At 39.4% G+C, this 25,981-nt stretch overlaps 1 protein-coding gene across 1 annotated transcript in view; it reads left to right on the top strand.

Moving 5' to 3' along the window:
• The window catches only part of SLIT3 (slit guidance ligand 3), a 789,390-nt gene that overhangs the window by 489,280 nt on the left and 274,129 nt on the right, over window positions 1–25,981 (top strand). The window contains exons 7-8 of the mRNA XM_050962519.1: window positions 1,249–1,320; window positions 7,000–7,163. Of these exons, the coding sequence (XP_050818476.1) occupies window positions 1,249–1,320; window positions 7,000–7,163 (236 nt within the window). The remainder of the gene's footprint in view (window positions 1–1,248; window positions 1,321–6,999; window positions 7,164–25,981) is intronic.

The raw sequence follows: 25,981 nt of genomic DNA, 5'->3' as shown, positions 1-25,981 counted from the left end.
TTCTGTTGTACATGCTGATCTCTGGTATACAGAAAACCAGTCATCTGTGGAAGGAAGTTAGAGATGAATTAGAAGGTTAATTAGTTAATTATTTTAAAGGTCTTGAAAATCTTTTTATGAAATGCCCTGCACAAATACATAAATCACAACTACTGAACAATTCCAGTGTAAGTAACAGTAATAATGCTTTAAGTGTTATTTAAGGTGGCGGTTTATTTTATCACCTTCACAAAGCTTACAGCCCTTAATTTGAAACAAGCCCAAGCTATTGGTTTCTACAGTAATTGCCCAAAACACTGCACTATGGCTGTTATAACGTACAGCCTGCTGGGCCATTGCTATAAACAACTGCTGTGTGTTTGCATTTTAAATAAGGGAAATTTGAAGAGCTTTAACCATTTCAGTTAGAAGTAGAATGGACAGTGCAGCATGGTAGATAACAGATAGTCAGGTTTGAGAAAGTCTCTTGGCACAGTAGGCTGCAGTAGTTGCAATTTCTGAGCAGTTGGAATGTGGGAAGTATACCCTCCCGGTGTGTGTGTTCCATTTCCCAGGCCATCACTGATAAACTTTATAGCTTCTGATTTTCCAGGTAGTCACTGATATAATTAGGAACAACATAAATGAGGGCAACCTACCCCAGTTGATGCTAAACTAGTCATTTTATCATAAAAAACATGATTAGGGTCCCTAATGGCAACTGGCGTCCCATTCTGTCTAAGACCAGCTCTAATAAAATACACTTGATGGAGTTTCCATTTGAAACCCTTATATGCTTTGAACAGGAAATGTTTATTCTGGGACATTCCATGTTCCATATATTTCTTCCTAAGGAAACCAAACAAGAATTCCTCATCCATCCATGTGTTTCTAACAGAGCAGTTTGAGCTGGATGTCTTATTGCAAACAGACTGTGCTAACGAGGCTTTAAGTGCCAACATCTCCCCTTTTGTTTGAAAACAAATACTCTAGTGGATGAACTCTTGTGCTACTTGCTACATAGGGCAGGGCATGTTAAATAGCAATTTTTGCTTATTTTGTGCTCAATTATTGGTTACTTTGCCATAAAACTTTGTCTGACAACTCACAAATCGCTCCTGAGATATTTGTCAGCACGTCTTCTTGTTTGCAGCACTATATATTTATTACTCCTTATTGAAGCAGTTCATTTCTATAAAGAGTGTGCTGGTAAAGCAGTGTAAATAATTGATCAATCTGTTTTTCTTTTCTTTCTTTCTTTTTTAACAGTACTCTCAACAATAACAACATCACCCGCATCCCTCTTACCAGTTTCAACCATATGCCAAAGATCAGGACTCTGTAAGTACTAAATTCAGAAATAAGTAGCAGCCTGGATAACTCTGTCTTTGCTTTGAATATTTGTCTTTATTCAAGGAATACTTTTATAAAGGTTTTTTAAACCACTTTTCTTTAACAAAAGGGCAGCAAATAGGTCAAGCCAAAACTTTATTTTGTGGTGTTAACCCCTTGTAAACAGGAATGAGGTAATCTTATTGGGTCAGAACATATTTCAGTCTCTCCCCAAGGTAACCAGCTCAAGCTAGTTTTGGGAGAAAAAATTTACCAATTGAGCCTAATTGTCATCACATGCTGATTATGAAATGTAATTCTGTTATTTAGTTGATACTGGGAGGCCATACTGAATCCTTCCTTATAGCCTACGCAAATCTCAATACGTTGGGGTCACACAGCTTTTAAATGCATGCACAGTTTCACCTAGGATAATGTAGAAATCAGAGCAGTGCAGAAACAAGATTTTTCATTTAGTGGGAAATTCTGTGAGGTTAAAAAAAAATTATTCCAAAATGGAACAAACTCCAAAATTTAAAAATATCCTTGAAACAAAATTTAATTAAAAAATTGTTTGTCATTCAAAATCTTTAATTTTTATAGTCAAAATGTTTCAATCTGATTTTGACATTTTAAATTACTTTTATTTTTTAAATAGAACATACAATACATTTTGAAACGAAAAGTCATTTTGCATCAAAATATCTAAAATATTTTGTTTTGAATTTTTTCTCTCCAAATAAAATTTAATAGAAATTGTCCCATTTTTGCAAAACATTTTCTCTTGCGACAAATCTGCTTTTTCCAATGGAAAAAGGTTCCTCTGGAAAATTTCCAACCAGCTCTAGGAAACCTTATACAAAGGGAATTAAATTGACCTGTATGTAATTTTTGTGGAATTTAGACCGAGGGTTTAGAGGTAAAATTCCAAACGGTAACGCCATCAGCTTTGCAGCTCTACCCCACCCAGCCATTTCCAAAAGCATTCCCTTGAAATGAATACACAGCTCCAGAAGTCATTTTTTAAAGAAACACCTCTTTGATTTTACTCCAGCGTATAAAAACAAGCCAACATGTGTTTACTCCAGAATTTTCAGCAAGCCAATTACTAGCAGCCTGTTCATACTAGTGGGAAGCAGAATGATATGTTTGGATATATATTTTTATATAATCACAGTAGGCCAGTTAAGTGAACTGAAGAAAAATGGTTTTTATCTGTCCATACTGATAGGCTGTTTTCTGTAAAGTGATAACTACTGATTTATATTTACTTCCTTTTTTTTCTCTAAAGGATGACATTAAAAGATGCTAGCATTAATGTAACTGATCAAAGAGAATTTATATTTTTGTCTTTTCGTGGGGGGAGCTGAAGGGTGGTTTAAGATATTTCTCTCCCTTAACGATCCAGAATATTTGCCTGGCTACTTCAGATCAATCAGTCTTGTCTGTTCCCAGAGCTCAGTGCCTGCTGCCATTTTCCCTTTAGTTTAATTTCGGAGATGGCTTTGTATATCGCTCCCTGGAGACTTACACTGACTAATCCCCCTTTGCTGTAATTAAAGAAGGAAAAAAGGGAACGAAAAAAAAGGAAGGAAGTCATAAATGGGATTTATAAAGAGAAGCTTTTATATTGAATTCTGAGAGCCACATTTTACAGAACACAAATGCTGACCCACTCTAAAAGGATTTGCTGGAAATTTAATTTAGAATCTGTGGCTAAAAGGGCACCTTTAAAAGCTGGTATTTGTATTTATTCACCTTATGTTCTGCAAAGGTAGTTTCATCAGTAGCAAGTGGCATATGTGAGTCTCAAAGACTGCCAAATTACATCCCTTCTAAACAGTTCAGTATTTTTTTTTAAAAGCCCCATGCAGAAGGGTAGAATTGTAATACAGTGGTTTAGTTTTTCATTTTACCTTCCCCCTACTTTGTCAGAGATAGTAAATCCATCAAAAGAGTAATAATAAATATAAGATAAACACAGATACCACAAATATTTCATGACTTCTTCCACTGCTCCTTCCTGGAATTGTTTCATTCTCCTCAAATCATCACCATCACATCTCACAAAAATGATGTCTAAATATTACCATTATTTTTCATAGCTAAAAATGATTAGAAACACACTTGACCATTGTTGGTACATATTGCAGGATAATGTGGCTTTAATATTAAACATGTGGTTTGCTGAAATAGGTAATAATGCCCCTTTGCAACTGCCCAGGTAACGCATCTCTGCACAAATCAACTTAGAAATAGGTCTCTTATTGTTCTGTTAGGTAAAATGTTTATATGAAGATATTAATGTGGGGTGGGACAGCAATACCTTCTCTCATGTCACATTTCTGATTTTACTTTGTACGTGTTTTTTCTTTCTCTTCCATGTTAATACACACCTCAAAGAATCTGCTTTCATAAATAACAAAATCTGTGAGAGAAAGCATGTTGCATAGAATTTGTTGCAGGCATGATGACTTGGGTTGTGAAGGTAGGCTGTAGTGTTTGATCCTTCAGTCAATGGTTCAAATCCAGCCATCTGATGGCTGTGGAGTACCTTCGGTAGAATGAATATAGTCTTCGTTTACTTCCCTGTGGCTAGGTGTCCACATAACAAAAATATCATCACATCTGGCCATTGTGTTAGCAGGTTTACTAGAGAGGCCAGAGATCGAATGGACCTAGGTAGAGTACACTGGATGTAATTCTTTATAGTGAGTGCTGAGGTCTATAGACAGACAGTTAGGGAAGGTGCCTGTACTGTACTTGTTCTGCAGCTAAAAAGTTTATTCTCAGTGCTCTCAATCCAACTTGTTTTATAAGGACAAGAGACATGTGAAGTTTTTTTTTTTCAAAAAAAAAATCCATTCCATTATGAAGAACATGGGAGGAAAAATTAAGAGTGTTCAGTCAATATGACTTTTAAGGGAAAGAAAAATGTACTAATATAATTGTAGCACTTAAGAATCCTTTCTAAAAATAAAATAAATAAATCAGCTCTTCTATGCTGATCTGTTCAACCTAACTCCTCTTTTCTGTTGTTTTTTGTTTGTTTTATTGATTTTTTTTTTTGGCTCGTGATTGGAATTTACAGGAATTAGTTTGTATTGATCTACTTTCATCTGCGTGAAACAGCTTTATTTTTGCTAAACATGGCCTCTGTATTAAGTTCTTTAATGGTCAGTCTCCTGTTGTCTCTGCATCTGTGAGTGACTGCAGAGGTAAATGATTACATTTAAAAAAATATGTAAAATATACAAAAGAAAAAAACCTAAAACCCACCAAATGGCTGCAGTGCTCCTGACTTGCACAAGGGACTGTTGTGCTGTGTTTCTCAACCACAATGGAAGCCCTTTTCAAGCATTCTTATTGTATTCATTAATTTGTTTATCAAAGACATATTCCTACAGGCTACCTGGTTAAGCTTGACAGCTTGTTTACAATGAACCAAGAGCAATTCCCAAACACCCATGGCATGCTGCAGAATTTCAACACAAATAACATTATCAAGTCTAAAGATACAGTTCACATGGGACAATGCAGGCCGATTGAGGAGGAATATAGTTCCCACCTTTAAAATATTTAAACTCAGAAATTAGTTCTACACAGGGGCGGCTCCAGGCCCCAGCACAGCAAGTGCATGCTTGGGGCGGCAAGCCGCAGGGAGCTGCGTGCTGGTTGCTGTGAGGGCAGCCATCAGGCTGCCTTCTGCAGCATGCCTGCAGGAGGTCCGCCGGTCCCACGGTTTCGGCTGTAATTCGGCAGCAGGTACGCCGAAGGCGCAGGACCAGTGGATCTCCCGCAGGCATGCCACTGAAGGCAGCCTGACTGCTGTGCTTGTGTCAGCAAAATACATAGAGCCGCCCCTGGTTCTACATATCTAGCAAGAAAACAAATTGGAGATATGGAAGCAGTTCTTGTGAAATTTTTATCATATAAGCCCTGTCTGAAAACAAAAAAAGGCATGTTCCTACTTTCTTTAGAAAGTATAATTCTGAATATCGTCATAGGATACTCTTGAATGTTGTGATGGGAAGGGATGCTAATTCTTTGTCAGGTTAGCTGTATGGAATTGTTCATCTATAGGCTGACACAGCCTTGTTGCAGTTGGGGTGATCTTTTCCTAGACGGTGTTCTCTCGGCTTTGTGAATGTATATATTTGTTCTTTCAGTTTATATACTGTGCCTATCAAAAATGAAATAAAAAACAATTCATAATAAAAACATTTTACCACAATTCTAAGTTGATGCTGTGTCATCTGAAACTTTCACAAAATGTAACAACATTGCTGCCCCACCCTGCCCCTTCATTGAAATGTTGGGTGAATAGATCTGCTTTACATTGTGCCCTGAAGTGTACTCAGCAGATGTAAGCGCTACTGGCCAAAGCATGGAAATGAATTCCAAGCTTGAGGTCCAGCCACTGAAGATGTGTCACTGGTTCCCCCCAGACATACAAATTTAGGGACTGTCAGCTCGGGCGCCACCACTGATCTCAACTGCCATTGTGTAATATGAATATCTCTAGATTGATGGTTAATTTCTTCTGGAGCTGGCAAGGCTAAATCCTGTGTGCACACCAATTTTTTTTTAATATAATACTTGATATATTACTGCATTGCATTTAAGAATGCTTTGTCTAACTATATCTTACAGGATTTTCAGTCTTCGACGGGGGATGGGGGGGTTGTCATTTCAACTTTGTCATAATGCTACAAATTCGTGACTCATTAAAAGGAATGAAATTTTTAATCTTGCCAGTTTTAACTTATTAAACTTTGACCTAAAGTTTGTGGTAGTTATTAAACAGTATTGGGTTCATTCCCTGATTTCATGTTTACTATTTAAAAGATATGGGGGAGGGAGGGGATTAAAGATAGATAATGCTTCTGGAAGTTGTTAGTATAAACTTAGAAGTTTACATCTTCTCTTGTGAAATTGCATCATGTTAAAAATGAACTGATGGTTGAGGGTGGGGGTGGGAAAAGCAATTAATGTGTGCTGCAAACCTGCAGCAAAATTGCACAAGTACTCATAATTTGAGTATTTTGTATTTAAGATTTCAATCTGCTGTGAGTCTGTAAAATAGACATCCCATTGCTGAACAATACTTCTCAGACTCCTCTTAGAAGCTCAATGGATGGCCATGACAACAAGTGAAGCTTGCATTAAATTACTTAATGATGGGAAAGGATGAATCTTCACCTAAATATGAACTAAACCTTTTATGGATTAGAAAAAGTTCAGTTAATATGTATTATCTTTTTGAGGTCTTCTGTGCTTTGTCTATACCCCCCTAATGTAAAAGCCTCCAACTACCATGAAGCTGCTATGGTACTCCTGGCACTGGTAATTTCACCCAAGATTGCTGTCTGCTGGAAAATTTTCAGTTTCATGGGTTGATTGCACACCCATCCTTTCGGGTGCTTACTTGGAGCTTCTTGTCAGGTTCACTTATTGCTTTTCAATATAACAGAGAAGACAATTTGATCAAATGAGAGCTCCTTCAATTTTGTGGATCCCCTCATCCTCTAATCTCAACATTTATCTCTAATAATTCAACTTACTCCTGTGTAAAAATATGTGCAGGGTCTTTAGTACAATGTCTCTGAAAATCTGTATGAGTTTGCTTTGTTTAATCGCTGTTTCTAAAACATTCAGATATGATGTGACTCTTTCTGCCCATTGCAGGCGGCTTCACTCCAATTACCTGTATTGTGACTGCCACTTGGCTTGGCTGTCTGACTGGCTGCGTCAGAGACGCTCGATTGGGCAGTTCACATTCTGCATGGCACCCGTGCACCTACGGGGTTTTAATGTGGCGGATGTTCAGAAAAAGGAATACGTCTGTTCTGGTATGACACTGATTATTCATTTATCTATCTTCTGACATTTTTATAATGAAGTTCACACAAAACCAGTGAATGAAATATTATTATTAGTCCCATTTAAATGTCATTCCGTACCAGTGCTGATTCAGTCATATCACTGCTAAACTGTTTGCTAATGTTGTAAATTGTTATGATTTGTTCAATCTCATACAAAGTGGTGGACTCTTAATTATTCTGTTCTCAAATTATTTTCTCAGCTGTAGTGTTAGAAATGATTTTAATGTGAAAGGACAATTAAGTAGTAGTAATTTGGCATTTCTCAGGGGAAAATTCCTCTAATCTCTACAGCTGACTAGTTTACAAAGGGAAAGGATTAGTAAATGCTGATCTGTATACATTGCTCTTTTTCCAGAATGAGGTTTGATCCACTGGGAATCGGGTCTATTTTTGAAAGTATGGACTATAATTCCAGAGGTCTGTCCCAGGCTCTGAAACAAGCTTCATTTGTGACTTGAAATCAAGACACTTAACTTCTCTCTGCCTGATTTTCCTTAGTGGTAAAATGGGCATGATCATTATCTATCTATCTATCTATCTAATTTAATGAAGTTTTATCAGTATATTATTATCCCCATTTTACAGATGGAGAAACCAGATACCGAGAGGCCGAGTGAATTGCCCAAAGTGTCTCAACAAGCCTCTTGTCAGCGCTAGGAGTAGAATGCAGGAATCACTTATTCCTGACTCTGTGCTCATATGACTATAAGGTCCTGCATTACGAAAACCATCATTATATTATCCGGAATTGCTGGCAGTGTCAGCAAAAAGGCCAAAGACTGAGTAATCTTAGATAATGTTTTTCCTTCACTGTTAGAGGTTGTCCATCAGGCCTGAGGCACATTAGTTGGATAGTGTGCAGAAGCTTGAAATGGTATTGGCCATTATGTTCTCTGGGCTGTCACCCTGGTCCCTTACATCAGTAATACATGGTCGTAATAGTATTAGATGGCAAGGACAGAGATGTGCTTATGCTCGCCTCCTGCTCTCATAGGAAGCTTTGACGATTGGGTATGTTACCCTCATTCATGTGATCTTTGCTCTGGGACGTAGAGGAAGGTATACCTACCGCCCACATGCTGTATAACTGTCTGTGCAGGACGAATCCCTTTTTACATCAAGTTTGCCAGTCAATTTAACTGCAGGTGTGTAAGCCAAACTTAACGGAAGAAAAAGCAGTTATGTATAGTACATACAGAGAGCGGTACTATGCCCCTCTGAGAAGTCTGAAGAGCTTGAGTCAAACAGCAGGAAAAGCCCCATTTTATAGAGAGATTATGTTCTTTTGTAGGTGGTTTAAGCCTGACCTTAGAAGGAAGCAATGCTAAAACTTACATGTCTGACCTAAATAGTACAGTACAAATAACTCTATTTTTAGTTGTTTTTGTATATGGATTGATCAAGGAGAGAAAATGTGAGAACTACATAAGGGAGGAGACAAGACTTTGTCACGTTCTTGTGTGCTTGTTTGTACAAGATGGCTGTTGTCTTCTCTGGGGCCACTTGGCAGTGCTGTGCCAGAGGGGGCAGTGTCAGCTGTATGAAATGTAATTGTGGTGGTTGCACTAGGAACATTTGAGAAATGGCTGGTGCTCAGGTGATGGCTGTGCAAGCTTTTCACCATTGTTGTATTAATTTGTGACCACAAGTGAGAGGTAAATAGTTGTACAAGGTTTGTTCAAAGTCTTAAGTGCATTGTTGATAATCAGTTAGTTAAAAAAATTAGAGATGTACGTGACGTGTAGCAGAGACAAAGGAAACAAGGCCCCTGCACCAAGGATCATGTACGGCCTGATTTTCATGTAGTTACCATGGACTTCAGTAGGATTTGTGGATGCCCAGCACTATTAAAAAGCAGGCTATTAAAATCTAAGTTACAAATGTAAGACTAGACAGACTACCACAGCTCATGGTGAAGGCGACAAGCGAAGAGAAGAAAAAATCATGGGTAAGGAAACTGCCCTTGACAGAGCCTCATTTTACTAGGGAAGTAACCACACCAATCCTTCCTTATGAAAAAAGTAAAGAACTCAACAACTGATGCTTCCGGAAAAACAGTACTGTGCAGTGAAACAAAAGGAGATGTTTAAATCAGGAAAGCTAAGGTATAACTGGACTGTGAGAAACTCCTCCCTAGGGGAAAAGTATCTGCCCGAATAAATAGTGTTCTGTATCAGTGGTGCTGTCCCAAAAGAGAAAAGGAAATGCAGTTGAATAGGGGAGATAGGATGACTAAGGAGTCCTCTCTGGTTCCCTATCAGGTAACTCTCTGAAGTTTAGCCTGTTTTTTTAATTTAAAAAACAGAACAATACAAACAAAAGCACACACAACAAAAAAAGCCGTCAGCTATGTAGTCCTGAGAACACATTCCTTAGCCCCCAATTGTAAATGATGTGTGATGAAATGGAAATCTACAAGAGTTCATCATAGGGGAAGATTTAGCACAGAATCCCATTTAATGCCCACTTGTTAAAAAAAAATGTGCACAGTTTAATGAAGATGCCCCTGATTTATACACTCTAAAGAACATCTTAAATCTTAAACCTTGGCCCCACTGTTTCACATGCCAACTTCTCCTCCCTGAATTCATAGACTAGTTTAGTCATTATTTGACTATGAAGTTACTGGATCTTAATATAGAGCGACTTCAGATCAGACTGGTGCAAGACGATGGTGCTGTGCAGGCCTTGTCTCACTGTGAATGTATTTTATATAATTTAAGGTGATATGAACAACTGTAACAAGCCCCAAAGTGGTGCTAAAAGGCTTCTATGTTTCATAGTGACAAGCTTAGTGCTGGAATACAATGTGTTGTACCATTGTGTTTTAGTATATGTTCAGGGTTTCAAACAGAACTGCTTTATAATAGTGGGCATTTTTTCTTGGGAGAGGAGAGAGATCTTTACATTTCTTCATTTTTTTGACCACCATATTACGCACTTTAAATTTGAACAGGGAAAATCATTTCAGACTGGTACAGAACACTACCCAAAAACACAGTTTTCATTTCATAGCAAATTTTAAAACTTGAATTAATGAACATTAAGGGTCCAACTAAATACTGAATCCTCCATAATAGGGAATGGTTGGAAAACTGAAGAACAAATTGATGCAACAAGTCACCCAAACTCTCATAGCAAAACTGGAACAAGAATCCAGATTGTGACATGCTATATCTAGTGCCTGGCATGTAGCACCGTGCTACCTCTCTGGCATGGTAAATGTGTATAGTAAGAGAGATGGGCAAGATGCATACATTCAGAATAAAAGAACTTGAAGGACTACGTTTTCAAGCAGGCCTCTCAATTTGTGAACCTAAATTTTACATATGCTAGTTGAATGGTTTGGATACACTGGGATTTGTTCATGGAAATGAGGGGTTGGCTCAGGCATATGTGTGTCTGTGGAGGATTTATGTGCAGCAACCTGGAGGCTAGCTTGCAAATATAGCTCAAAAGATATCTAATCAGATTTGTAGTACTGAAGACAGCAGAGAAACATAAATTATATGATCCTGAACAGTGCTGGCTTTAGGTGACAAAAATAATTTGGCATCGTGTCTTACCACTGTGGGAGAGCAGTGAAGAAATGCCGGGCAGCTTTCCACATTGTTAACTAGCCCTCTCTTCATCTATCATGAGCCTTCTCTTTAGCTGTTAACATAACTTGTCCACTTCTCGATCTTCTCTTCTGCAGCTGCTTCTGTCAGAACTCTGTCTTAATGCTTGAATTAATCTGCAAACACATCTTTTCCCCTGTGAAACTGCTTTATTTAACTCTGCAACACGTATTGAGATAGAGTTGGCATGCAAGGCACCATACTAAATAGGATGGTATTGTATTTTCAACCAAAGGAAGATTATACCAGTCAATGAAGTACAAATAATATGACACATTTCTCCTATCTTGCTCCACCACAACTCTCCAACTCCCAACCACATTATGGAAAGAAAGAGTAACAAGACACCGAGGAAAGACTTGTCTGTCAGCTGAAATATGAGCTTTGCTTTGATGCAAAGGGACTGTTTATTTTCAAATTCTTCTAGGTATCAGGGAAGCAGCTGAGGGAGGGGGGATAAGAGCTTGTTGCTGGTACCTGTTTGAGCCTTCCAATCTTGGCTTTAGGTGAAAACAAGATCCCAAGCAATGTTTAGATATTACACTGTTGAATTATTTTCACTCTACCCCGTTAGGGTAGCTGTTCTGTTTCATCTCCCTAGGTCCCCTGACTTAATTCTTACATGAATTTGAGTTGTGGCTGTTTGATTTTTCTCCTACCTGATCTTTGTTCATTCAAGGTGAGTTTAATCTACATACTGATCAGCTACATTGAGTCACAAAGCCTTTTGTCACTCGCTTTAATGCCTTGCAGTCTAAAGCAGTGAGTGTATGAAGCCATACAGTCAGCAAGCAAGTGCCTTGATCTTGTCAGTGTCTTGCGGGTGGTCTGCTTATGCCCCTATTTTAGATCACAATTTGATTTTTTTCAAAATATTTTAATAAACCATCCTTAAGTTCTGGTATTTTTTAAAGTGCATATATGAGGAGAATGAGGAAAGAGACTCAGGAGAAATAAAGTAATATTCAAACTAAACAGTTGAGCGTAAAGCAGTTCCATTATAAGAGAATTGAGCCTGTCGTATGATACTGTAATGCACTGGCTAGTATACTTGTCCCTGTTGCTGCTTCAAGTTCTGAGTGGCTCTGGCACGCGACATAGTGATGACCCTGAACTCCTGGGTTGGCACTGGTTTGTTACGATATTATAACATACTTTTTTACCAGTCACTTGGGATACTTCACAGTGGGCACCATTTAAAGAAATAAAAGCAGGGTAAGAACCAGAGGTATAAGTTTCCAAGGGAGAAATAAAAAAAGATGATGTTGTTTTTTAATGTAAATGGTACTTCTGGTATCTAAAATCTTCTTCAATTCATAGCTGATTTTTTTTTTACTTATTTCTTTCAATGCACTCTCCAATAGGAAATGTAACAATACATAAATTTAAACATTTAATTTTTGAACTGCTTCCTATAGGACAGATTTTCTTTAATGAACTATGAAATTGGAGTTTGAAAGTGGGGAACTTGTTTACCTAAATAATTTTCTTTTTCCATTAAGTAGAGGGGGGTTTTCTGCTTCTGCTTCACACACGGCCATATTTTCTTCTCACATACTTGCCGCAGAATAAATCAGTAGTAGTTCAGTTGAGTTACACCAGACTGAAACTGGGGTGAGAGGAGAATCAATCCCAGAGTCAAACTTCCAATCTGTTCTGACTAATGCAGCTGACAGTGATTTTAAGGAAACATTGAATTGATACAAATCTAATTTTGGAATCTGAAGTTCCTGATTCCTATGATAAAACTCTCTGTGAGGTGTAATATGGAGGGTAATGCAGTATCTTTATCCCATTACTGCCTTTTGGCACAACAACAAGAGCCAGAGCAAGGAAGGAAAGATTGTTTGGTTGGTGTTGAGAAAAGATCTAGCAGTGCTAAAATCATTAATCTCTGGCCAGGGCTTCTAGAATCACTAGACTGATTTAATCTTTTCTTTTCTTTTTCCTTTTTTTTTTTTTTTACTTCATGGGACGTTGTTAAGGAGGAAAAATAGAATGAAAAACTAACATAGATAACACTCATAAGCTAGATATCATGATAGAACATTCAAAAAATGCCAAGAGAAAAGCAGGGGAAAATACTCTGCTTATATTTCATTTATGCATGTCATAAACAGATAAGAAAAGTTAATAGCACAGAAGTACTTTATATCTCTTTGCCTGGAAAGGGTTAACAAGAACAGTGATCCTGGCTGTCACCTGACCAGAGGACCAATCAGAGGACAGGATACTTTCAAATCTTGAGGGAGGGAAGTTTTTGTGCTGTGCTGTTGGTTTTGGTTGTTGTTCACTCTGGGGACTCAGAAGGAGCAGATGTGCAACCAGGTTTCTCTCCAATCTCTCCAATACAGGCTCTTACAAGTTCAGACTAGTAAGTACTAGGTAGATAAAGCGAGTTAGGCTTATGGTTGTTTTCTTTATTTGCAAATGTGTATTTGATTGGAAGAAGTTCAAATGTGTATTTGGCTGAAAGGATTTTAATTTGTACTTGTATACTTAGGCTGGGAGGGTGTTCCCAGTGTCTATAGCTGAAAGACCCTGTACCTATTCCATTTTAAATTTACAAAGATAATTTTTACTGTTTTTCTCTCTTTAATTAAAAGCTTTTCTTGTTTAAGAACCTAATTGTTTTTTTATTCTCGTTAGACCCCAGGGGACTGGGTCTGGATTCACCAGGGAATTAGTGGGGAGAAAGGAGGGAAGAGGGAGAGAGAGGCTGATTTCTCTCTGTGCCAGGATTACTTTCTCTCAGGAAGAATCTGGGAGGGGAAGAGAGAAGGAGGGGGGAAGGTGCATTTTCCTCTGTGTTTCAGGATTCAAGGGGTTTGAATCACAGTGGTCTTCCAGGGTAACCCAGGGAGGGGAAGTCTGGGATAGGCAAAGGTGAAGGAAAGGGTTTACTTTCCTTGTGTTAAGATCCAGAGGGTCTGGGTCTTGGGGGTCCCCAGGCCAGGTTTTGGGAGGGACCAGAGTGTACCAGGCACTGTAATTCCTGGTTAGTGGCAGCGCTACAGCTTCTAAGCTGGTAATTAAGCTTAGAGGAATTCCTGCTGGTACCCCATCTTTTTGGACGCTAAGGTTCAGAGTGGGGATTATACCATGACAATGCAGTAATACATCTCTCTCTCTCTATGTGTGTATATATATGTATATGTATACATAGACTCATAGACTCTAGGACTGGAAGGGACCTCGAGAGGTCATCAAGTCCAGTCCCCTGCCCTCATGGCAGGACCAAATACTGTCTAGAACAACCCTAATAGACATTTATCTAACCTACTCTTAAATATCTCCAGAGATGGAGATTCCACAACTTCCCTAGGCAATCTTTTCCAGTGTTTAACTACCGTAACCTTTAGGAACTTTTTCCTAATGTCCAACCTAAATCTCCCTTGCTGCAGTTTAAGCCCATTGCTTCTTGTTCTATCATTGGAGGCTAAAGTGAACAAGTTTTCTCCCTGCTCCTGATGACACCCTTTTAGATACCTGAAAACTGCTATCATGTCCCCTCTCAGTCTTCTCTTTTCCAAACTAAACAAACCCAATTCCTTCAGCCTTCCTTCATAGGTCATGTTCTCAAGACCTTTAATCATTCTCGTTGCTCTTCTCTGGACCCTCTCCAGTTTCTCCACATCTTTCTTGAAATGCGGTGCCCGGAACTGGACACAATACTCCAGTTGAGGCCTAACCAGCGCAGAGTAAAGCGGAAGAATGACTTCTCGTGTCTTGTTTACAACACACCTGTTAATGCATCCCAGAATCACGTTTGCTTTTTTTGCAACAGTATCACACTGTTGACTCATATTAAGCTTGTGGTCCACTATGACCCCTAGATCTCTTTCTGCCATACTCCTTCCTAGACAGTCTCCTCCCATTCTGTATGTGTGAAACTGATTGTTCCTTCCTAAGTGGAGCACTTTGCATTTATCTTTATTGAACTTCATCCTGTTTACCTCAGACCATTTCTCCAATTTGTCCAGATCGTTTTGAATTTTGACCCTGTCCTCCAAAGCAGTTGCAATCCCTCCCAGTTTGGTATCGTCCGCAAACTTAATAAGCGTACTTTCTATGCCGACATCTAAATTGTTGATGAAGATATTGAACAGAGCTGGTCCCAAAACAGACCCCTGCGGAACCCCACTTGTTATACCTTTCCAGCAGGATTGGGAGCCATTAATAACTACTCACTGAGTACGGTTATCCAGCCAGTTATGCACCCACCTTATAGTAGCCCCATCTAAATTGTACTTTCCTAGTTTATCTATAAGAATATCATGTGAGACCGTATCAAATGCCTTACTAAAGTCTAGGTATACCACATCCGCCGCTTCTCCCTTATCCACAAGGCTCGTTATCCTATCAAAGAATGCTATCAGATTAGTTTGACACGATTTGTTCTTTACAAATCCATGCTGGCTATTCCCTATCACCTTACCACCTTCCAAGTGTTTGCAGATGATTTCTTTAATTATCTGCTCCATTATCTTCCCTGGCACAGAAGTTAAACTAACTGGTCTGTAGTTTCTTGGGTTGTTTTTATTTCCCTTTTTATAGATGGGCACTATATTTGCCCCTTTCCAGTCTTCTGGAATCTCCCCCGTCTCCCATGATTTTCCAAAGATAATAGCTAGAGGCTCAGATACCTCCTCTATTAACTCCTTGAGTATTCTAGGATGCATTTCATCAGGCCCTGGTGACTTGCAGGCATCTAACTTTTCTAAGTGATTTTTTACTTGCTCTTTTTTTATTTTATCTTCTAAACCTACCCTCTTCCCGTAAGCATTCACTATATTAGACATTCCTTCAGACTTCTCAGTGAAGAGCGAAACAAAGAAGTCATTAAGCATCTCTGCCATTTCCAAGTCTCCCTTTACTGTTTCCCCCTCCTCACTGAGCAGTGGGCCTACCCTGTCCTTGGTCTTCCTCTTGCTTCTAATGTATTGATAAAAAGTCTTCTTGTTTCCCTTTATTCCCATAGCTAGTTTGAGCTCATTTTGTGCCTTTGCCTTTCTAATCTTACCTCTGCATTCCTGTGTTATTTGCCTATATTCGTCCTTTGTAATCTGACCTAGTTTCCATTTTTTATATGACGCCTTTTTATTTTGTAGGTCACGCAAGATCTCGTGGTTAAGCCAAGGTGGTCTTTTGCCACATTTTCTATTTTTCCTAACCATCGGAATAGCTTGCTTTTGGGCCCTTAATAGCGTCCCTTTGAAAAACTGCCAACTCTCCTCAGTTGTTTTTCCCTTCAGTCTTGATTCCCATGGGACCTTACCTATCAGCTCTCTGAGCTTACCAAAATCTGCCTTCCTGAAATCCATTGTCTCTATTTTGCTGTACTCCCTTCTACCCTTCCTTAGAATTGCAAACTCTATTATTTCATGATCACTTACACCCAAGCTTCCTTCTACTTTCAAATTCTCAACGAGTTCTTCCCTATTTGTTAAAATCAAGTCTAGAACAGCTTCCCCTCTAGTAGCTTTTTCAACTTTCTGAAATAAAAAGTTGTCTGCAATGCAGTCCAGGAACTTATTGGATAGTCTGTGCCTCGCGGTGTTATTTTCCCAACATATATCTGGATAGTTGAAGTCCCCCATCACCACCAAATCTTGGGCTTTGGATGATTTTGTTAGTTGTTTGAAAAAAGCCTCATCCACCTCTTCCACCTGATTAGGTGGCCTGTAGTAGACTCCCAGCACGACATCACCCGTGTTTTTTACCCCTTTTAGCCTAACCCAGAGACTCTCAACACTCCCATCTCCTATGTCCATCTCTACCTCAGTCCAAGTGTGTACATTTTTAATATATAAGGCAACACCTGCTCCCTTTTTCCCCCGTCTATCCTTCCTGAGCAAACTATACCCATCCACACCAACATTCCAGTCGTGTGTATTATCCCACCAAGTTTCAGTAATGCCAACAATGTCATAGTTGTATTTATTTATTAGCACTTCCAGTTCTTCCTGCTTATTACCCATACTTCTTGCATTTGTGTATAGGCATCTAAGATACTGGTTTGATCTTGCCTCCCAGCTTTGCCCTGACCCTCCTTTCTCTCTGCCATTATAGCCCATGCTCCCTCCTGTTTCCAACCCATCTCCCAGGTCTTGTTCCCCACTTACCTGTGGGCTTTGCTCACCTGTCACTGTCGAACCTAGTTTAAAGCCCTCCTTACTAGGTTAGCCAGTCTGTGCGCAAATAAGGCCTTTCCCCTCCTTGAAAGGTGAACACCATCTGTGCCTAGCAGTCCTTCCTCGAATAGCAACCCGTGGTCGAGGAAGCCAAAGCCCTCCTGGCGACACCATCTTCGCAGCCAGGCATTCACCTCCACGATGCATCTGTCTCTGCCCGGGCCCCTACCTTCGACAGGAAGAATTGAAGAGAATACCACCTGCGCTCCAGACTCCTTAACCCGTACATAGAGAGAGAGAGAGAATCGTCTGCTACTTACAAAATGTTATCTGAAGGTACTGATAGCTGGTAAAAGTGGTAAACCCCTGAAAAAAGAAGGAATGTAGCTTAAAGCAAAATAAAGAGAAGAAGGAGTTGAGTGGGACATCTTATCAAGTGATGCACTTAATTATGCAGGCCTTGCTCCAACTGAGCAGCAACAATAATTTCTGAGGGAGCAGAGAAGGTTTTGTCTCCTTCCTCCACTACCGTTTGATCTCAATTCCTGCAGGGATGGAGGAAGCAATGCACTCTACACCTGTCCAGAATCAGGGTTTTTTCTTGTTTTTTTTTAATGTGGTTTTTGTATTTGTGTTTGGTTGGTTGGTTTGCAAAGCTTCAGTTCAGGCTGCTTCGCTATCCTCAGTTTACCACTAAATGCCAGATCTTAGTATTTGTATCATTTGCCAATTTTTTATCAACTTAACTATTTGCTCCAACTGTTGCCCGTTTCTGTATGAGTGACTTGTGGGTTAAATTAGCCAATAATACCTTTTTTCAGGGGAGAGAGAGCTTAGTGATTTGAGCATTGGCATTCTTAACCCAGGATTGTGAGTTCAATCCTTGAGGGGGCCACTTAGGGAACTGGGGCAGAAATCAGTACTTGGTCCTGCTAGTGAAGGCAGAGGGCTGGATTCAATGACCTTTCAAGGTCCCTTCCAGTTCTAGGAGACAGATATATCTCCAATTTTTTTTTTGTCTCTAAGATAGGGTTTAAGCCCCTTTGAGAGCCCCAAGAGTACTGGTAAACATTCTTGAGCTGGATTCTGGACAAAGCTGCAGGACTTAACACTGTGTTTGTTCATTTCTCTTAATACCTTTTGAGAAAATCGGGGTCTGAATTTATTCTTGGTGCCCTTCAGTGACATTTCAAAAGGATTTTCAGCACCTACTAAACAACTCTTGTCGCCACCAACTTTAACTGAGATCTAGTTTAAAGAAACATTTCAGTGGGTACTGTTCTTTACCTTAAGTCTCCTAAAGGTAGGCTCTCTAAAATAAGGCCCAATTGGTAGAATGTTTTGGGAATGCTTGCAGTACTGCTGTCTACACTGAACTTTTCCTTTGGTTAAATGGAGGGCTTCTGTTTCTGTCTGTCTCACATTTTTATTAATGCTAATCCCACACACAAAAGTTAAGCAACCATCCAGAAGTAGTAAAAAGTAAAAACCAAAAAGACAAATTGGGTGAATGCATGTGTGTGTGTCAGCATTCTTGAATCTTTCATCATACCACAACACACTTTCCAATACTTAACTGAGATCAGTAATGTGTGTTCTTGTTTAGACCTTCTGAAGCATCCCTATTTGCATTCTTATGGCTAATTTTAATAACCGTTTCAGACACACTGTTTTAGAATAAGAAGTCCTGGTTGTGGTTGACCCAGGATGATGATAGAGACTTTTTATGTTGAGGACTCTGGGGAGGCATCACTGGCAAAACTGGGAGTTGATGCAGGGGAAGACTTCTTTAGCAGGTGTGTAAAATGTTAAATAATTTGGCCTTGACCAAATATGTGAAAATTTGTGAAGTTTTTCCCATGTGAAAACTGTTTCAGGTGCAAAGTTTATGCAAGATACAGGACTATGTCTTCAGGGCCCTTTTCAATAGGCTGTTGCTGGAGTGTCAGATGACTTCTGCTTCTTGTCCTTCATGTAGAGCTAAGTTCTGGGGTAGAAAAAACTTATATTTAAAAAAAATCTCATCTTGTTGCTTCTTGCTTACTCTCAGGATCTATCCCTACTAACCTGCAAAGTGAAGAGATCTCTCAGTACCATGGGAGCTCTGTTAGGAAGGTGCACATTTAAAAGGAAAGCAAAATTTAATAAAAACAGCATGTAGACTCCATTGATCAGGGCCATGTAAACAGGTATAAGGAGATATATATAGATATAGATATATAGATATATATAATTTTTTTTTGCAGAAACAGAAAATTAAATAGCCTCCTACAGGATCAAAAACCTTCTAGAGAAACATATCAATGCTTATCAAGTAGCTTTCAAATTTCAGTGCCAATGGCCCCCTCATCTGTTATAAAGGTGACCTGTTTCAACTTGTTTTAGCAAGAAAATTTTTATCTAGATGATGCACTGACGTGTGTAGAATAGCCAGCAATTCATTCTGTTACTGCTTAGTCCAAGACTTAGTGATACCCTGTGTGGCAATGCTAAGTTGGGAATCTAGAATAAAAGGGGGAACTGCAAGATTTGGTCTTTGACTTCTAGCCTGAATCAGGATCAGTGCTATAGGTAGGCTACACAGGCAACAGCCAAAGTGCCTTATTTTTAGGGGATGCTGCAGTCTGGCAACCCCCACCCATACCAGCTAGGACTGCTCTGCCCAGGTTGCACCACTAGGTAGCAGCAGCCTTGGGCACTAAAGTACTAGCACCAGTCCTGGCCTGAATAATTAATTTCCTGTACTTTCACGACAGCAGAGTCCTGCCTCTTCTCTGCTATGAGGGACACTGCACTACATAGCATGAAACAATAGAAATATTTACTCTGGATACAGCAAAGCCTGTTTCTGTGCAGGAAAGTCAATGTCATCCGTAATTGGCTGACCAAACTCTGCCTTTGAATGTGCTCACAAGAAGCCAATTGTGAGCCCCATTCATACATCAAGGGCTAAATTTGGTCCAAAGTAGCTCCCATTACTAGCTCTGTTACTGTGATTTCTCTGGAGATCATGACTGAAAATTGTCCTTAAACTATAGTAAGATTATGTGGAATGGAATAGCATCAGAGTATTCCCTCTTATTTTTTTTCTCTCTGCTTGTTATGTTCACTGGATTTGCTGTAGATTTTTTTTCCCCTTAAGCAGAATTCTGTAAAAGGAGTATTACTGCTTGTTTAATGGTTCTGGATTGAAGTATAATCATACAGGAAGTCAGCTTTTGAGCCATTACTCCAAGAGTGCTAATGTAATTACATTTTTGTCTTGGTGTCTAAGCCTAATGGCTTGTTTTATTACTAATACACTAATAGTATTTCAGTATACAGTGGAAGTGCTGCATTTACTTGTGTTAATGGAATGTCATTCTGAAGCTGTAGTAGGGAAGAATGAAGTTGGACTTCATTTGGAATATTGCTGAGTACGGAAGAATGAAGTTGGACTTCAAACTCTTGTAAGCATTTGACTTAAACCCATGGACAGCCTCTTCATTTTTATCTTCTTGACTTGACGATCAGTTTTCTGTTTGCCATTTGTGTCCTCTGCTGCTTATTTAGAAACATGAATCTATGATGTTTAATAATGCATAGGAAATTAAGTAAAAATTGCTTTCAAGAAAATACATGAAAATTCCAATGCATGTGTGACTGACACACTGAGTTACATGCAACCTGTGTCCACTCTCTCTGAATTTAAATTAAATTAAAAACTCAAATTGTATTATTGGGAGTAGTTTTACTGTTACTGTTGGTTGAAATGTAGAATGATACTTGTAGGAAATTGGTAATGTCATAGACTTCTCACTTGGTATGAGCCAAATCCTGTCACCCTAACTCATTCAAATAGTTGCATTGGCTTTAGTGGGATTACTCAACACTGATTCCACTGGGGTTTCCAGGAATCTGGACTTGTGTTGTGTTGGAAGGGCACAAAAACCCAGGCTTACACAGCAGAAGGCAGAGTGGTGGAAGTATAACACTCAGAGAAGATTTCAGAGTAGCAGCCGTGTTAGTCTGTATCCGCAAAAAGAATAGGAGTACTTGTGGCACCTTAGAGACTAACAAATTATTTGAGCATAAGCTTTCGTAGGCTACAGCCCACTTCATCAGTGCATGCAGTGGAAAATACAGTAGGAAGATATAGATAGATAGATGGATAGATACACAGAGAACATGAAACAATGAGTGTTACCATACATACTAAAGGAGAGTGATCAGTTAAGGTGAGCTATTATCAGCAGGAGAGAAAAAGACCTGTTTGTAGTGGTAATGAAATTGGCTCCTTTCCAGCAGTTGACAAGAAGATGTGAGGAACCTTGGGGGAGGGGCGGAAGCATGGGGAAATAGTTTCACTTTATGTAATGGCCCATCCACTCCCAGTCCCTTTATTCAAGCCTAGTTTGATGGTGTCCAGTTTGCAAATTAATTCCAATTCAGCAGTCTCTCAATGGAGTCTGTTTTTGAAGTTTTTTTGTTGTAATATTGCGACCTTTAGGTCTGTAATTGAGTGGCCAGGGAGATTGAAGTGTTCTCCAACTGATTTTTTAATGTTATAATTCTTGACATCTGATTTGTATCCATTTATTCTTTTACATAGAGACTGTCTGGTTTGGCCAATGTACATGGCAGAGGGGCATTGCTGGCACATGATGGCATATATCACATTGGTAGATGTGCAAGTGAATGAGCCTCTGATAGTGTGGCTGATGTGATTAGGTCCTATAATGGTTTCCCCTGAATAGTTATGTGGACAGAGTTGGCAACAGGCTTTGTTGCAAGGATGGGTTCCTGGGTTAGTGTTTTTGTTGTGTGGTTGCTGGTGAGTATTTGCTTCAGGTTTGGGAGCTGTTTGTAAGCCCATGAAAGCTTATGCTCAGATAAATTTGTTAGTCTCTAAGATGCCACAAGTACTCAGAGAAGAGTAAATGCCCCACTTGGCTCATGGATGCTCATTAGGAACTGTCTGTACTCTCTCTCTCAGCCAGAAGAGTGCATACAAGCAAAGCTCAGAATAGTTATATTGTGGAAGAGGCAGACTGTGAAAGTGGTGGACTTTCACAGAAATTCCCAACTGGGTAAGTAGGAGGGAAAAGCCAAGCATCAAGAAATTGAGAAGAAACCCTGTCCATGTTCATGATGAATGGCTCTCCCAGTTCTGTCTGTTTTGCTCTGTACATGGAGGGGTGACATCTCACCACTAGGAAGCAGTGGCCATTCAAAACCAGCAACATAGTTGTTTTAGGAAAGCAGAGAGAGACAAATTTATCATTTCAAATTTAGTGAAAATTGTAATACAGATCATGTAGTTGTGTTTAAATCTAGATATCCCTACCTTTGTGAAAAATACCATAGAGCCATTTTAATTACTCACAAGTGGTCAAGGACCACAGTTTTCATAACATATCCAAACATTCGTTGCAGCAATGTATCATTTTGTTTATTAATAACTTTGCATCCATCAGACTTACAATTATTTTAAACCCATCATAAATCTTTACCCGGTAAATTCATCTTGTCAGGTTTATGTTCAAGCCAGCAGAACTTCTGAAAAAACAAAAAGCATTTTGTAGGTTTCTATCAAAACAATAGGTTAGGTGAAGCAGGACTAAACTGAGACCTATTTCCTATGTTTAATTATTAAAGCACCGTAACTGGATGTCAATAGGAATGAGATTATTTGGTTTATTTACTCATTTCAAAACTTAATTTAAATGCCCCTGGCATTTAAATCATCCATTTATAATCTACAACTGTTCTGTTCTACTTGCAATTTCAGTCTGTTGGCTACTCTTAAAAGGCTAGAGGCCAATTAAATATTTAATTTGAAAACAGGAATTAACTTTTCTCAGTAAACTCCAAGGCCCTAAGTCTCCCCTCTCCTCCTCCATAAGCTATGGACTTTGATTCTAAAACAAAATGCTGCAATTTAGCATACAAGATACCAAATATTACAATTATTAGAGATGCCATTCTGTTTCTTGAGAGATAGATAGGGCTGTCCTTTTTGTCAGCCTGATGACTGATCCAACTGTGCATATTTTGGTACAAAGGGTATTCAGATTTATCTATCTATATATAGAAAGAGATAGATGTGTGTACGTGTGTACACATATATATAAAGGAATGAAATGTGTTCTATTATCTATAAAGTTAAATTTACAATTAACTTGGAGAAGCGGAGCTTCAGTATCTCTCTGAGTTGTAGGGTAGTAGTGAGAACCCCCATCATATGGAGACTCCCTTCCTAGGGTGCTCTCTTGTGGCAGGCTGGGGCATGACTGGGGCACCTCCATCGGTTTCTCCTTCTTCTGGAGTCGGCAGTAACGCCACATAAGATTTCAGAGTATAAATAACCATTTGTGGGTTAATTTATTACAAAAAAATCCCACAACCATAATTCAAATCTCCACAGCACCATCCAAACAATACATTCAGTTTTTCAAGTTCCAGCAATTCATCAGCCCCTCAAGCATAGCTCAGGAGTCTCTTGCCATGCTGCAGCTCTCCATTACACCTCTGGAGTCTCTCATTGTGCTCCAACTCTCCAGTACAGCTCCAGTATTTCTCACCAAGCTCCAGCTCCCACGTACAGCTCTGGCATCTCTCACCACCCCAACCCCTCTAGCTGAGATGTTTCGTTGCCTTCTTTCTTTCCCATAGGGTTCCAGATCTTGTCCTGAGACATCGAGTTCCCCCCCCCACACACACAGTCATTCTCCAGCCCTCAGATCTCCATCTCAGAGAGCCAGTAGGCATCTCCCTCTGCTGCAGTCAGCATTCAGCCACCACCCCACACCTCTGCCCCCGCCTTCTCTGGCCCTGCCTCTCTGGCTTTGGGAAGTTTATAGGTGACTCTCCCCCCAACTACCTTCCTGCTGTTAGGCCTGAATAAAAATATAGCAGACAAAAGCAGGTATGCCAACCTGACTAAAGTCAGGCTAACAAAGGTTTGTGGGTAATCCCTAAGTAAAAAACACTAAAAAGCAGCAGCATGTCTCACAAGCGCTAAAAAAAAGTAAAATAAAAAAAAAAGCTGCATTCCTGGCATAGTACCAAATGTGCTGTGTTCGGGCAGCTCCTTCAAAAAACTAATAAAAGCCCTAGTTTCCCAGCCTCCTTGTTTTCACTCCCTGGTTTTGTTCTTTGTTTGTTTTTAACCTCCTTACATTTCTAACTTTAGGCATGCATGTATACTAAAGGTGTCTAGTTTCTAGTTGTTAAAAAAAGGGGGTGGGTTGCTCCAGTAAATAATTTATAACGCAACAAAACTGTCTATATAGGCTTATACTAAAATGTAAAGGGCAGGCTGGTTCTCTCAGAAGACGAGCTGCTCTCTATTAATGCGTCAGTAAAGAGCTTTTGATCGAACCTGGCTGGTGTTGCCTGTCTCTCTCGCGGTCAAACAACAAACTTTGCCGTTGGGGTTAAAGTCCCTGACACTGCTTTCTGCTTTCACCAGCCTGACTTGGCTCCACTGCTCACTAGGGAGCTGCACTTCTCCTCCCTCTGAGTCATCCCTTCCCTGAAGCTCTCAGCCCAGCTCTGCTCTTCTTCTGAACTCTCTCCCTCTCTGGACTTCAGGATCTGAACTCTTACTCTTGGGCTGCTTTCCATTTATAACGCCCAGGGTAGCCCTGCCCTCCTCATTACACCAAACTGGGGAACACTTGGACTGGAACAGGAAAGCTGGGCCCGACAGTACTTGGGGGTGAGCTACCCTGTTACAGCTCTATATGCCATGGCCATGTCTTTTGGTAACACTTGCCTGGTATGTAGTTTACCAAACTATTAGCTACCACAAGCAGTAGAGCTCTAAAATATAGTCTCTTGGTGGGTTCTCTTTTTTTGGATTAGGGTAACCCCAGAAAGCTGGGAAATTCAGTGCTTGAACTGAACATCCTTAGTTTGGTGGTGATCTGAACCAGGAGTTTGGGGTATAATTATAAAGATAAATGCCATGTGTGAAAATCAGATCCAGATCTGGATTTCTAGTACTCCAGATTCTAGGGATATTTAGATTTAGATACTTGATTAGTCTTCTTTTTAGTATGGACATATCTCCTCCAGACCACCAACAGTGAAGATTTCTGATTAAACTCTGTCTCCATGGTGTTTCATTGTCCTGTCAATATGCTTACACCCAAGATTCACACAGACCTGGCGTGAAGGTAAAAGTAACACAAACAGTCATTAGGTGGAACTATTCAATCCAAATCATTTTTCAGACTCTATTTACAGTTTGATTAAAGAAACCTTAAGATGACCAGATGAATGTTGACTGAAATGGTGGTGGAATGTACAATACACAGATTAATAAAATTCTGTTGCATGTAAAGCAATATTTGCCTTCTGCCAAAAATAAACAAAACAAAAAACAAAATACCAAAAAAACCCCAAAAACCCACTCACATGTTTGAAATAATTCTGCAATTTATGCATGAAGTCTTTTTGTTCCAATAAGTTGCTCCGAAAACCAACAGCCAAGATCTGCTGCCACTCATTTAAAAAATGAAGAGCTTATTGACTGCAAAAAACCTATAATAGTTTTAGATACATGCTCAAAAGATAATCACACAAACTAGCATAAAAATGTGTGCTGCAATGGGGCATAGGTCTTAACATTTTTGAAAACCTGATACAGAGTATATTAAGCCTAACATGGAATAATAATATTACGTTTACAAAAAAATTTCTAGTTTCTGGGGGTATTTTAATTGAATGGGAAAAATTGCTATCAAGTATCTAGAATATGCATTTTCATTTATTTGGACATTTTTCTCCTTAATGAAAACTCAGTGGCTTCTGTATGCTAAAAACTTTGATAATGGGTTTTTTTCCCTTCCATTTCTCTGTTACATTAGTACTGCGAATAAAGGCATGGCATCGCTTTCCCTCTATGGTAACTCTGTGGTGGGTTAAGCCCCATCTAGCCAGAAAACTCTGCCGTGTGCTTCTCAGAAAAGTTCCACGCTCCCTGTGGAAACTTGCTTTGTGATCCCAATCCATACCTGTTGAAGTCAATGGAAGGGACTCCCCA

Source organism: Gopherus flavomarginatus, chromosome 7 (assembly GCF_025201925.1).
Source record: "Gopherus flavomarginatus isolate rGopFla2 chromosome 7, rGopFla2.mat.asm, whole genome shotgun sequence".
Classification (NCBI taxonomy): Eukaryota; Metazoa; Chordata; order Testudines; family Testudinidae; genus Gopherus; species Gopherus flavomarginatus.
This window is presented reverse-complemented; position numbering and strand designations above follow the sequence as displayed.